This window comes from Physcomitrium patens, chromosome 23 (genome assembly GCF_059467195.1).
Source record: "Physcomitrium patens ecotype Gransden chromosome 23, ASM5946719v1, whole genome shotgun sequence".
Taxonomy (NCBI): Eukaryota; Viridiplantae; Streptophyta; class Bryopsida; order Funariales; family Funariaceae; genus Physcomitrium; species Physcomitrium patens.
The window spans coordinates 10,338,463-10,352,752 of record NC_143432.1 but is presented as its reverse complement, the minus strand read 5'-3'; the positions used below and the strand labels follow the sequence as shown (position 1 = coordinate 10,352,752).

The following is a 14,290-nucleotide window of genomic DNA, read 5'->3' as shown; positions in this document are numbered from 1 at the left end:
AATTTTATTTTTTGATGCTCCAAGAAATTTCTCTTTTAGCAAAAAATAAAAAAAACAATACACAAAAGTAAAACATGAATGGTCTTTCTTTCTAATTCTATTTTTTGTAAAATAAATATGAATTATACCTTTATTGCCATTGTCTTATTATTTTATACTATAAAATAAATATAATTTTAAAAATATTATTTTAGATTTCTAAGCAATTGTGCAAGTAGTATTCAATCTAATTCAAGGCATCTAATATCATTGGATATATTTCTAGAAACTACAACAATAATAAACATGAGATACATACATATATGCAAATATATATTTTCTTTTTATTTTTCTTTTTTAAAATTAAAGTTATTAAATTAACTTTCTATATAATTAATTTTTAAGAATCACTTTTTATAATATTTAATATGTTTATTTCCATTTTAGGTTAAATTTTATACAAAAAAAATTATGAAAGTGCTTTAATGGTTAATAATAGAAGTAATTATATTATTCAGATTAAAGATGGTCAATTAATTAGATAGATTTTCATTTTTCTAGTATTATCAAAACAAGAGTCACTATACTTTATTAGATTCAAATATAATCTCACTTTGTCTTTTCTTTTTCCTTCCATGCTCATAACTTAATAAAAATTATTTACATCATAATAAAACACTAAATTAAGAGGATTAAATAACCTTTAGTTGTAGAAGTATGCATTGACATGAATTGCAACAAAAGAAAATATAGACTTGATTAGCAATACACTATATTTTTTGTACACATCATACACAACAATTTGAATTAACTTATATATATATATATATATATATATATATATATATATATAATGTTAAATTTTAACAATATAATTTTTTATTTTATAATATTTATAAAAAATCTAAGATTTTACAATTTAAATTATTTATTTTTTTTGGAAATTATAAATAAATAAAAGATCATTTAATATATATGTTTTTAATTTTTAAAAATATAAAATTATTTAAAATAAAATTTATATACATCTTTTGAAAAAATATTCTAATTATTAAAAAGAGCTTTGAGAGCAATTTAAATATTTTTTTAATTTTTTATCTTCATCTACATAGCTTATACTTGTGCTTATGTTTGTTGAAATTGCAAAAACTATTAGTCTATATCTACATGTGTAAATATAGATAAAATTAGCTCTATGTATGTGTGTATATATATATATATATATACACATACAGAGAGCTAATTTTTTAAAAGAAAAGATGTCACTTAAATGTTTTAAATATTTGGCTCTACAGTAGTACTTAAAATCAAAAACTACATATCATGTATATGATAATTTAGATGACATTTTTGCAAAAGATGTTAACAATAATAATTATAATAATAATGAGTTCAATATCAATAAAATGATATGGTCCTTTATTTTATTTTTCTGAAAACAAAAAAATTAAATATCAAATATTAAAAATTGATATTGCTATGTAGAATTTCACTATTTCCACTCAATATTGTCTTACACTTACCATATTGAAAATATCAATTTTGTAAATGTATTCTATTGATTTTAATTAATCTAATTTTTGCTAAAATAAAAAAATAATGAGAATAACAATAATTACTATGTGTAGAGGCAAATAAAAATAAATTCATAAGCAAAATTTAAAACATATTTTTGAAGAATTAAAATAATATATTAGCTCATTAATTTTTATAAATAATAAAATAAAACTAAAGAAAAATAAAACTAAAATTCTGAATATTTAATATAATATAATTAAAGACAATTAAGATAAAAATCATGTAAGCTAATTTATTTTAAAATCTATGCAGCAAATAATTGATATTGTAGTGTCTTGAGTACATAAAATATTTTGTAGTTACTGATTCTGAAGGTATTTTCATTGAAGCATAATATGGTTTTAAATTAATTCTTTCACTAACTACAATATGTAATTTTTGTTTGCTTACCTACAAAAAAATAAAAAATTGAGCTAAATTAGATCAAAAACTTGAATTTAAAATTATGGTAGATTATGATAAGAACTTCTAAAAAAGTATCAAGAATTTATACCAAATATAAAAATACGATTTTTTTTATCAAACAATAGAAAGAATCTATAAAGGAAATTAAAAGATCCATAAAGAATTCATATATTTGATATATAAGTTTTTTTTTTCTAGTATCTTCAAGTTTAAGGCAAGATGTCAAGAATTGTAAAATAGCTATTCAAAACCACAATAGTAAAAAAAGTGATAAAAGATATATATGCATAAAATAAAGTATTGCTTGTTGTTTATTTTTTGGTTACAAATACTAAATTAATTTCTTAATGGCTAGGTTTCTAAAAATATCTTATTTAGAAAATATTATTTTGATAAAAATATTATATTATTTTGTAATAATTTAATTAATTATTTATGCATTTATTATTATTGTATTAATAAATATATTATTGAATGTTTTTATATTTGTACAATTCATAAAATTAATTATAATATACTTGTTACTTAATGCCATTAAAATTAGATTAAATAAATATATACATAAATTTTTAAAAAATAATATTTTACGCAAATTTATGCTTTAAATTGCTTTTCAATTATTTATTTGATTTTCAATTATTTTAATAGGCTATATTATTTACAAAAAAAAATAAAAAAAACATTTATACTATATAGTTTAACTATATATTATATGCATAATAATGTATACATAAGCATTAACTTCAAGAAATTCAAATAATATTTTAGCTATGACAATGTAAATTTACAATCACCAAAAATATAAACTTGTCATAGTATATGACAAATTGAAAGAACAAAAAATAAAACATACATAGATATATTAAAAATGATTTTTTATATATTTTAGTTTTTTTAGATATTAATACAAATAGCACAAATTATGCTAATAAAATTTGAATGCAATTAAATGTTGTTGAAATATATATATATTTCAAAATCTTACCTCATATAAAAACGACAAAAAACTTTAAAATAAATGAATAATGGGTGTTTATCAAATGTAGTTTTGAAAAAACACACGTCAAAATTATAAAAATCTTGGTCAACAAGCTTCAATACCAACTTTTTTTTTAAAGTTAAAATATATGAATTTCTATTCTTTACGAGTCTCATTATTTTTCATAATCATTTTGGGTAACTTTTATTAATTTAAAATTTGAATATAAAATATTTTTAATGCTAAGTACAATCTTATGTTTAAATTTTAAACAAAAAATCTCGATAAGAATAGTCTAAGTATTTTGGAATAAAGATTGTAAAATTATTATTAATTTTAATTGTATTGAAACCAAATATTCATTGATGAGACTAATTTCACATTTTGAAATTTTATTATACTTACAACTCATTATGGTTTTTGGTTTTTGGTTTTTATTTTTTTATTTCCTTTTCCTTTTCCTTTTTTTTTTTTTTCTTTTTTTCTTCTGTATTACTGAAATCTAAAGTTAAAATTCTAATTTAAATGGAATTAGTTTTTAAGTTGAAGTTTTACTTTCTTATATTTATTTTTTTACAAAAATTAAAATAATTAATCAAAATTTAGGTAAATAAAACGACATATTAAAAAACACTTTAAACTTCTTTTTGGTTTAAATAATTGATAATAAATAAAATAAAATTACACAGTCATATGTGTTTTAGTGTTTTATTTAAATATCTAACACATAATAAGATTCAACAATGTTTGTTTGAATTGTAAATTATATAAGTTAATTTTATAAATGTCGTATACTCCATATTGCAGTCAAATATAATTTTTTTTTGCATGTCCTTGTGTGTTATATAAATTACAATTTTTTTAAAAAGTAAATTTTAGTAATTTTTTTCAACCTTCGTATACAAAATAAATAAATATATTTTTTAATGTACTTAACAACCTATTTAATGCTAGCCAATTGTTTAGAACTTTTACATGCCCATTTGTACAAATCATCATAAAACAAGAAAGTTAGTCCTGTAACAATCAATGAAAAAAATGGAAAATTACAATTGGCAAAAATTGAAACTAGCAAACCACTTAAAAGAGATTCTACATGGTAATAATAATTACAAAACAATGAGGGTCAATTGAATTTACTAAAGTTTAATTGAAAAGAGCCAATATAGAATTTAATAAAAAAATGCCACTTTCAAGCAGGGAGTGAGGAAGATGACCACAATTGTAGGAGAATATTCAATGAAGACATAAAAGGTGAATCTAAAAATGGCAGGCTCTACATAAAGTTAATCTTAAATTATAAATAAAATAGAAGAAGATGAGAGCAAATATGTATTGCCAACTAAAAAAAACTCATCTATATTTCCATCAAAGAATCAACAAGGGGAGTCAATAATCCTTGGATTCACTCTTCAATCATTGGTACCCACAAAGTTATCTCAATGGATTCTGCATGCATTCCATTCTCCTATTCTTAACACACACACACACACACAATGGTCATTCTACTCTATTCACAAATCTAAGTATCAACAAAACCATAAAAAAAAACAAAACAAAACAACTGTCAGTCAACGCCGAACAACATTGTCAACGTGCACAAAGGTTCGATCTACACACACTTTGTAAGCTTTTCGGATATATTATCACTTCCAATTGATAGAGTGATGGAGAGAGAGAAAGGCAACAACTCAACTGTAGGTCATTATAGGGGAGTGTGCAGGCACCACCGAGACCTGTTTGTTGTTGCACGCCGCCCTAAGCTGAGCTGAGCTGAGCTGATCTTATCTTGTTCGAACAGTGTGTTCCTCCAGCGCTAGATGCTCCAACGAGTGTGTAATTGTGTGTGTGTGCATAACCGTGGTCTTTGTTGCTGGTCAGCTTGCAGGATTCGTGCTGGTTTGCGAGTTCTACTTTTCCACCTTACTGGCCTTGTTGTCTGGTTTCCGTCTCGCCACCGACATGTAACTTGTTTCCCGTGACTGATTCCGGTGAAGTGCTGGTGCGGCGGACGATCCTGCACGCGTAGTGGGTCTTACCCCCTCACATGAATCGGCTCTTTTACCTCGGCTTTGTTCTCTGGGCCTTGCTTGAGAATCTGTTGGCAGGCATTGTTGCGTTGTGGAATCTGAATTGATGCGCGACAAGTGCGGCTGAGAAATCGACCTCATTGCACAAACCGCTTGGGAATTTATGACGCAACTGTTGAATTCGTTAAATAGTTTCGGCTCTTGATGCACCTGAAAATACGCCAACTATCTTGTGGTTCGTCGGCAAATGAAAATGTGTTAGTTGGGAAAATTTGGAACATGTCGACAGCAACGAAGTGATGGGTGGCGAAGGTGTGTCAATGGTGTGGAAGCTTGAGTATTCGTGATCTTGAGTAGCCACGTAATAAAGTGACGAGGAATATGAACATTATCATATCAACCGTATTATTAACTCCATGATTGAAAAGATTCACGTTATTATTCTTACTGTTGTGTCCCTGAAGTCAAAGCACGAACGCAATCTAGAGATCAGGTCTAACCGATCTTTGGGAAAGAGATTTCAACCTCACAACAGTGTTTTGACCCCACAAGTTTGCCGAATCCTGCAGCTGGCGGGTTGGGATGAGCTCCATAATCGTGGCTGCGGCGAATGGGTTAGGTCCATCCCTAATCTCCACCACGAGCGCGAGATCCGTTGGCCCAAGCTCGACAAGGATGGCAATAGTGGCGATGGTTGCACTGGAACCTGGGCATCATGAGCTGCTTGACCTGTAATGAGTTTAAAACCTTCATTTATTTTTATTTTATTTTTTTAATATTGCGGACGCACTACTGTGGCAGCTTGCTCCGATTCTTGGTGAAAAATGCTGACGAAACTGGCAACGTAAATGAGTCTTCACTTCCAGGGGCCCATCTCACAATCCTTCGAAAATTTGCCAGAAATGGATTAAGAAAACTGCAGGGAACTATGCAATTCACGCCAAGAGTTGATCTGACGTGTAATCTCTCTTCTTTCCAGACAGTTCTGACAGCCCTGACCTTTTTCCATGGATTGAAACGCTCGGTTCTGAAGATGGTAGAGAACATCGATGAATACAGTTCAGCGTTATTGACACAGAACTGACTATCGTGACGTACATTCGTGCAACTCCAGAAGCCATGGCGAAGATCCTTCCTGCTAAAACTGTGTTATACCCTCTCCCAAGGTGGCAGGGTTTTCTTCCAGAGGACCCCTTTCTCGCACAGGAAGTAGCCAATGGTTGAAGCCTGACATTGCTGCACCTGGGGTTGATATTCTCGCAGCGGGTGTCGGAAAGGAGGACTACGCATTCATGTCTGTCACTTCGATGGCATGCTCGCATGTCAGTGGGATCGCTGCAATGCTGAAGGCTGTACATCCGACTTGGAGTCCGGGGGCGATTCGCTCAGCAATTATGACTACCGCAACTGCAAAAGATGATCTGGGCAACACAATCACTGTGGAAGAACAAGCAGCGCCGGTACCCCTCTAGATTTCGGCGCCGGGTTCATCCAGCCAGAAAAGGCTATGCATCCAGGTCTGATCTACGACACAAATCCGGACGATTACTTCCAGTTTCTGTGTGCACTGAGCTATGACACTCCACAGATGCAGAAGTTTATACACGGCCCATTCACTTGCCCTCCTCGTCTCCTGATAGAGCACCTTAACCTTCCATCTTTTACCACTGTGTTCAACAATCGGACAATAACCAACAAAACCCCAGTGAGATTTATCCGACTGGTGACGAATGCGGCATCTAGTAAGGAATTTACACTGTTTCGGTGGAGCATCCCAAGGGATTTTCAGTTTCAATCGAGCCCTCCACACTCAACTTTTCTCTACAGCAGATGGCAAGGTTTGAAGTCATTGTGACACCGATTGAAGCCACAAATCTCCAAGTGGTTTATGGCAGCATAGTGTGGTCAGATAGGCTTCATATTGTACAAAGCCCACTCGTCGTTTTCAATGAAGATAAATACTGAAAAAATCAAATCTGGAAAAGTTTTGTATATTCCAGAGATGGCAACCAGAAAGTTCTCACGCATGCAGGACTTGAGTCGAAGATGCTACAGTTTCGTCGGACACTACAAGCTCCCAGTAGTTGGACGACACTAGCTGATGCTCAATGCATGCAAGGTAGAGTATGTGGAAGAATTCTTACGTGTGCAGGTATTCCAAAGGGTAACTGCACCGCATACATCTTCTGCACAGTTAAAAGAGAATCTCGGAGATTGTTGCGAGCCAAGGATCACAGCTTTGAAAGAGCATCGCAGATCCTACATGGTGTTTTGGTTAAGGTTTACGGTTGTGCGCTCAGTTGCAGTAAGCTTGCCTGCAACGTCAGGAGTCCGGAAATCTGTGGGTGAAGGGATTCGTACCAGATTTCCTACTACACCAATGCTATTTCCATGTTTGGCTTGGTCTTCAAATAAAACTGTGTCTCCTGCTTTTTGCCACCTCTACATCCTATAACGCGCCGAATAGCAATGCTTAAGTTGCATGCGTTGGGTACCAAGCAACCAAATGTAAACATGGAACAGCTTCTTCAGCTTTTCAAATCATTGATGCTGCAGCTTTGAAAGCAACCTGGCGCGCTTGGCTCGTCGCTGTAGAGAGTCTAGGGCAACGTTTCGGCTCAACACCACGCTGGTGCAGATCCTTTTCACACGAGCCGTCTTTTGGGAAAAAGCCGAGCCTGATTGTGTCTGCGAGGGTCGCACCTCGATCCGACCCAGCCCACTTCTCCAACGAACGTTACCCAAGTTAGGGCATCCCGAAACTTCGGGTGAGAATACAAGGTTGAGGAAAAGATGGCGAATATTTGAAGCTGGCAGACAAACTTCTTGAAGCTGGCGGACGCAAATTTTGCATCAACTTGAGATTAGCAAGTACGATGCGGGATGGTGAGTTCCTATCGTGGTGATTGTTCATCCTCGTGCAGAAACTCAAATATCTTAATCAACGATAGTAATGATGCTGACATCCTTGCCGGAGAACGCAGAAGTTATTTTATTTTACTTGATTGGAGCAATGTGTTGAGTATAATGAAAATGTTGTGTTTGAGCACCTTGTGAGCGAATTGAAAATACGATCAGCTCATGTCGAGACATACATACAAGAATCATCCTTGGCAATGTCACGGGGTTTTGTGTTCGGATTTTAGACTGCCGAGAGCTTTGTTGTTTAGCGCACTTCCACGCTCATTGTTATGTTTGGCGATGGCTGTCGGATGATGCATGGTCCGGTTCTAATGATGTTGTCATGTAAAAACTTCAAGAAGTGAGGAATTGTAAGAAACTGTGCATGATCTGAGTGTTGCCTCTATTGACAAACTTCGTGACGATGGTGTGGATGAAGATGAACCACCCCCACTGGAAGATATGACAGGGCTATTGCAGAAAATGCACATGGGCACTAATCAGGGATCTGCTGGTAATTTCCAGTTCCTCGCCATTCTCTCTCCACAGTCCTTACGTCGACATTTGAACATACCCGAGTCACAACTATCAACAGTAAATTTGCTTCTTGTCATTCTTCTCTCTGTACAATCTGATGAAATTCGCATTGTTTTAAGAGGTTCATGCCTGTATCATAGGTGCCTTACCTTCATTACCACGGAGATGTGTCGCTATTCGAGAATTCATATTTAACAACAACTTCATCCTCATTGTAGACAGGAACCATTTGCCCCACATCACATCAAAAGCCTTCAGAAGAGGACGTGCACAATGTCCCGAAGAAGATCCTAAGGCGTACAGAAGATAAGACAACGTTAGTGGCCATTGAGGCAAGTAATCCAGTCTTGATCACCACAAATATACCTAAAGCAGAGCCGCCCCCTCCATCCAAGCCTCTGAAACCTTTCAAGAGGGGATTTCTGAATGCCCCCTTGAACCAAGCGAAACTGAAAGAGAAGAAGACGGTGAAAGAGGAAATCCCCTTGATCCGGCCAACAAAACCCAAGGGACAACACAGTGATATTCCAGGTAAATGATTCCAGGCATTCATCTGCGGATGTGTCCCTGACTCTTGTGGATTCATAGCAAAATTCATCTTATCATCTCATCATTGATTGCATCTCCACTTCCAACTTTACATGTAATAATCTCTAGTTCGCGTTACGATTGTGCAAGAAAAATTTATTGGTAAGCAGTTGATGTGTATTATTTCGAACGAAGTGACAAATGAGATACCAGGGTGCTTCTTGTATTAATATAATTTTTCGCTTACGTCTTCACACTAGAAAAATCTTGGAATTTTTTTATTTTATTCTATTTTATTTGTGTGTGTGTGTGCATGTATTTTGGTTGTAACAGAGTTTTTGCGCGTGCAAGACTCAGACAGGATCGCACTCCAGAAAGAGATAAGAGGTATTGCTAATGTACACAGTCGATTGAATGTCATCCTGTAGGAATAACTGGACCAAACGGTGGGTGCAATACCCACATCTGGACCACATGAACTTAGAAGCTTATACGTAATTCTGAAACTACTACTGACGTGAGATGCAGACATGCTTGAACCCACACAAGAACTGGTCAAGGATGTGATGGAGACTACCGACATAAAGAATGGCCTCGAAGATCCTGAGATTATGGCAGCTGTATCAGAAATCGCTGGAAACCCAGATGCAATGCTCAAATACAAGCACAACAAGAAGGTCACCGCGTTCTACAACCAGCTAGGGATATTACTAAAAGACCGCATGAACGAGCAGGATAAGGTTGCTGCTACAAAAGAGAAGCGAAATACCAAACCGAAATGATTCACCCCATGTAATATACAAGCAATCAATTTTTCAATACCTACCCTATACATCTCAGTACAATCCCAACCAATTCTTTCGCCGTGTCAAACTATAGTGAGCCTCGAAACATGATTCTCAATATTGCAAGTCCTAAGGCCTACAATAATACAAGGGGATATGAACAACGCAGGAATTGCTAGCTTAACCACCTAGTGAGGTTTTCGACTCAGTAATATCTACATGTGATGAATAACTACCTACAGCTAGAAAGGTTGGGTTCCTACATTTACTTCCCAGTAACGTCCTACGAAATCCTCCAGGTTAGCTCCAGTTGAATCATTCCAGGAGAGTCCACCAGCTGAAACTTTTCGTTGATGGTCTTGTTATTCACTACGTCCTGAAGAGGAATGTCTACATACCCCAAAGACTCCTGCACACATGGAAACAGTGAACGGCGTTTACGCCATGCGTGTAATCAATTGCACCTAAATTAGGGAAACTATCCATGCGAGATGGACATGAAGATGAGCTCAAATCCATCTTACATTCTACAAGCTTGAGTCTTTTACAAATGGATGTTTAACATGCCAAATTTCACTAAAGCATCAACTTAAGAACACTAAACTCTTAAGAATTCCAGAGCATAGGATGGACCTCCGGGGGATAAAGACTTCAGAATACTAGAATCACAGATTTGCTCATAAGAAAAATTTATACAGATTACATCAACAGCACGAAGAGATGAGAGAATTACCTGACGATGAAATAGATTCATGCTTGAGCGCTTGCTAAGAACCTCAACGTGCAGGCTATCACTAATTGGGGAGTCGTCCAGTTGCCAAGAAAATTCTTGCTCCCAACTTGGATCTGTGCTCTTCTTGATCACCTGAACAGTCAAGCCTGGCACGATTAATTACTTGGTTCAAGACATAGCTACACGTCAGTCTAAAAGTAGAATTTAATGTAGACAGAAAGAAAGAAAGAAAGAAAGACATGTGGCTGAAGCTGGAGGATTCAAATTGAGAGCATACCAAAGTTTTCTTTTTATCCCCACGAAAATGCAACTCCACGAAGGGATTGGTGTGATGCTTGCCTTCCACTTCCTCAGCCTGATGGACTGTGACCGACAGGACACCTCCATGATGAGGTACGCTCTCTGACGCGCTGTGTGATTCCTCTGCAATATCTGCCTCATTGTCATCCTACAGCAATTTGTGTACGCTTAATCGCAAATTTCAACACTTTCCCAATGGTATGGTACGGAATATTGGCACATTCATAACTAACAAAGTTCCTTTGGTTCGACTTCAAAGCAGTGTTACGCAAGTAAGAAGCTTACTTCCTTGAAAGCCTTGAAAGTCATTTCAAAAACAATGTCGCCTCGGGATTTCTTAGAGTTAGCTTCGTCGTTAGGGTCCACGTTCTTAACCAAAGGCAAAGTAAACGATTTCGGCTCGTCGTCCACCAAATCCTTTAATGGCACGATCTGCATTCCCATTTTCTCGTGTGCTCCTAACTGCCAAATATGTAGTTTCGTACATAAGCAGCATGTTCAAGATTCAAAAGAAATGGTCTGGACAGAATGCGGTTGTTATCGACCAATGCGATAGGAATAATCCTGTAACTGTACTAAAAGCTGTGAACATGCGTTGCTTTAGAAAGAAAGTCACAACCAAAACATCTTCTCTTCTAAAGTATTTGGTAGCATAGCGGAGACAGGAAAGCATTGGGCAGAGAGCAGCGAAGCAAGGAAAGTTTTTGCTATAAAAACCTTCTCCCAGTCAAAAACTTCCAGCTCAAGAGATTGTGATTTGGGGTCCTGAACCGGAAGCTTGAAAATCTCATGCCATTCAGGGTTCAATGTATTCGCCTTTGTGCGTGTTGTCTTCGAAAGCACACTGTTAACCAAGCGGATTTTAACGTATGGGTCAGCTTTGCCCATGAAGTCCGTCTTCAACAGGTTCCTAGCTCGAATAATTTTCACCTCAACTGTTCCCACTGGCCTCTTCGCAGCACTGCCAAGGACGCAATACTGAAGTTGATACGGCTTGAAAAACCAAGCACATGAACGACATAGGACACGTAAAACGCAACAGATTTGAGCACCTGTGATCATCAATTATAGGAATTTCTAATGTCTTTGGCCACATGTACATTTCAGCAACACGATCTCTGATAGTATCCTGCTATGAACAATCAAACACTAGTTACTAAAACATCGAGGTGTAAAATCAGTCAGAGCCCGAGTATCTTTACTGCAAAATCGAAATGCAATTGGTCAATGTGTCGACAGTAAGACCACGTACCTGAACGAAACCGTAAAGACCAGGAATTGCCATGACATCCCCACCCAACAGCTTCAGACCAAAATCTATGTGAGGCTGCCGACACAAAAGAAATCTAAGTTTTAAAACAAGAAATAGCCATAAATTCAACTACTAAAATCATAAGGATATCTTAACACAATTCCAGAGCAAATGAACATATGCCCAATACCCATGATAGACAAGAAAATTATCTCCCATAGTAGCTTACAAGTTCATGAACTATACATACCTTATCCATTAAAGAGATGACTACTTTTGAGAAACAAGGGAACATGGGAACCAAATGCTTTAGTGTGATTCTCGCTGTTGCAAAAGCCTGCACATCTACAAGCTACATGGCCAAATCCAAGCATTGTCATGTTCCAGGATGTTCTCAAACCATTCGAAAACCTTCGAACTAAAGAATTCAGAAAAATAAATAAATAAATAAATAAAACCGACAGATTGACCCTCAACTACATAAATACCACCAGGAACAATCTCTTGAGCTTTAAGACTCAATCAGCGAAGTCATGAACTGACCTGCACTGTTGCTTTCAAGCCAAAAGCTTTCACAGCAATAATTATATTTGGATTTCCAGCGAACTTGAAGGAAGGCTCGAAAATTATCTCCCTTTCCTTGGTATCGTAAACTTTCATACCTGAAAAACAAAATGGTAGCTGAAGTATCAGAGAAATAGCCTACCTGCTGCTGTTGATCATTCAAAGAAACCACATTCAAAACATGCAATGCCCACCTACAGGCAGGAGCACTGGCGGAAAATAATTCTTACCAACAAAAGTAGGAGGAAGTGTCCCCAAGGTAAGCGACTCGAAGTCGATAGAGTTCATCATATACTTCGAACCATATTTATCAATGTAAGGCTGTGCTTTCTTTCGAAGCTTCTTACAAATCGCCTGCCGTAAACGTGTAGCTATCAAAAGCGTCAGTTATTCTCATTTTGCCAAATTTTGTCAATATTTATGTACAATCATCAACTAAGAGAATGCGCTCATATGTTTCCAAAACTGAATTCATGGTACTTTCAGAGCTATCATATTCCTGCATTGAACAACTCAAAAGGAGTTTTCCGACTTCGCAAGTAATCAACATGAAGACATTCAGTTCCAAGCATCGCTGCAATGCCTACATTTCAGAATGAACTAGGAATACCTTTTCAAGACAGGGCCAGATGTCCTTCAAGAACTTGTTTAACCAATCGACCTGCAGACAGTAAACGCATTCATGTCAATCTATGCATTATGCAGGAGCTGCTGTTAAAATCCAACTGAGATTTCATAGCTTAACAAAGACTTTAGTCCCACAGAAGACAGCTTGCACTGTTTTCTGATCACTGCAATAAAATGGGTAAACATGACCAATAAAAAACTCATTTGAAGCATTGGAATTATGTTGAATCGACATAAAAACGAAACCCTGATCAAAAACATTGCAAAAGTATAAAAATATGGTGCCTTTACCCGATCGTAGTCTGGATTCTTCACCCATAGAGGAATTTCGTTAAGCAGCTCTTCCAAGGACCGTGCATCCAACTCTCCCAGTTGACGAATGATAGGATCCTGTAACCATTCGACAACACCTTAAGCAAATCGGGTTGAAAGATCGCAAACCGTACCATACCACGACGACGAAAACTTGCAACAAGTAACCATCCATTGTTGTCTGCAATGTACAAGAAAACTTTGATGCAGAAGCCAAAAACTCTATAGCTCAGGCTACTGCCATCCCATTCTAAACTAAACCCCATTAAAACACCACCGACCACAAGCCCCGACCCAAAAGGTCAGTGGATCCAAAACAGAAAACCAAAAGTCACGTAGAGTACCTGCAACAAAGTCCTTCTCTCCAAAAAAATACCAAATGCAACAACAATAAGACCAACACACATTCCTTCAAACCCATAACTCCAAGTTCCCCAACTCCATAAACTCGAAAACCAAAAGAATTCATGCATCCATCATATGTCACAAACACAGAGTAGACACGATACAGAAACATCACTTGCACTTCAGCAGGCTGCATGTAGATGAAGAGGAAGTATCCGATCCCTAGTCCAATGCTCATGCCCCATCCAAACCCCACTAATGCAAGAATCGTACCAACGATCCCCATTATATAAAATAGGGTCTCTCTCTCTCTCTCTCTCTCTCTCTCAAATCGTGACGATTATCTATAAGTCGACGTGCAGTCAAAGTTTCACAATTATGACGAGAAAATTGGAAACGGAGGGCGACGAGGAGGAAGTTGGTGTTGCATGGCAG

At 35.8% G+C, this 14,290-nt stretch overlaps 2 protein-coding genes and 1 pseudogene across 9 annotated transcripts; 2 read left to right on the top strand and 1 right to left on the bottom strand.

Annotated features, from left to right (window-relative positions):
• The first annotated feature begins 6,114 nt into the window (after nt 1-6,114).
• Nucleotides 6,115-6,965, top strand: LOC112275734 (subtilisin-like protease SBT1.6; annotated as a pseudogene).
• A 751-nt stretch (nt 6,966-7,716) lies between these two features.
• Nucleotides 7,717-9,782, top strand: LOC112275733 (uncharacterized). Of its 2 annotated transcripts, none has more exons than XM_073530570.2 (5): nt 7,717-7,857; nt 8,312-8,386; nt 8,632-8,940; nt 9,295-9,324; nt 9,466-9,782. In XM_073530570.2, the coding sequence occupies exons 1-5, from the start codon at nt 7,848-7,850 to the stop codon at nt 9,717-9,719; spliced, it is 678 nt and encodes a 225-aa protein (XP_073386671.1). In that variant the 5' UTR covers nt 7,717-7,847; the 3' UTR covers nt 9,720-9,782. The 2 variants fall into 2 exon arrangements, with proteins under 2 accessions (XP_073386671.1, XP_024362113.1); XM_024506345.3 differs by having other exon boundaries at nt 9,271-9,324.
• LOC112275730 (synaptotagmin-1) lies at nt 9,704-14,278 on the bottom strand. 7 transcript variants are annotated; one of them, XR_016500419.1, is made up of 13 exons: nt 13,855-14,122; nt 13,490-13,588; nt 13,182-13,232; nt 12,802-12,925; nt 12,551-12,669; nt 12,258-12,359; nt 12,008-12,082; nt 11,808-11,884; nt 11,473-11,716; nt 11,041-11,217; nt 10,733-10,878; nt 10,456-10,587; nt 9,704-10,131 (listed from the first exon to the last, which is right to left on the bottom strand). XR_016500419.1 is itself a non-coding variant. In XM_073530566.2 (13 exons), the coding sequence occupies exons 1-13, from the start codon at nt 13,981-13,983 to the stop codon at nt 10,006-10,008; spliced, it is 1,548 nt and encodes a 515-aa protein (XP_073386667.1). In that variant the 5' UTR covers nt 13,984-14,122; the 3' UTR covers nt 9,704-10,005. The 7 variants fall into 7 exon arrangements, 4 of the variants coding, with proteins under 4 accessions (XP_073386667.1, XP_073386668.1, XP_024362110.1 ...); XM_073530566.2 differs by having other exon boundaries at nt 10,795-10,887; XM_073530567.2 differs by having other exon boundaries at nt 10,795-10,878.
• Nucleotides 14,279-14,290: the final 12 nt, after the last annotated feature.

Bases quoted from the DNA above. Each gene is read 5' to 3' on its own strand.
- LOC112275733 (XM_024506345.3), top strand. The intron at 8,387-8,631 runs GTAATTTCCAGT...CATTGTAGACAG, and splicing joins CACTAATCAGGGATCTGCTG to GAACCATTTGCCCCACATCA. The intron at 9,325-9,465 runs GTATTGCTAATG...CGTGAGATGCAG, and splicing joins ACTCCAGAAAGAGATAAGAG to ACATGCTTGAACCCACACAA.
- LOC112275730 (XM_024506341.3), bottom strand. From the start codon at position 13,983: ATGCATGAATTCTTTTGGTTTTCGAGTTTATGGAGTTGGGGAACTTGG. The intron at 12,083-12,257 runs GTATGTATAGTT...TTGTGTCGGCAG, and splicing joins TCATCTCTTTAATGGATAAG to CCTCACATAGATTTTGGTCT. The intron at 10,588-10,732 runs GTATGCTCTCAA...TTGACTGTTCAG, and splicing joins GGGATAAAAAGAAAACTTTG to GTGATCAAGAAGAGCACAGA.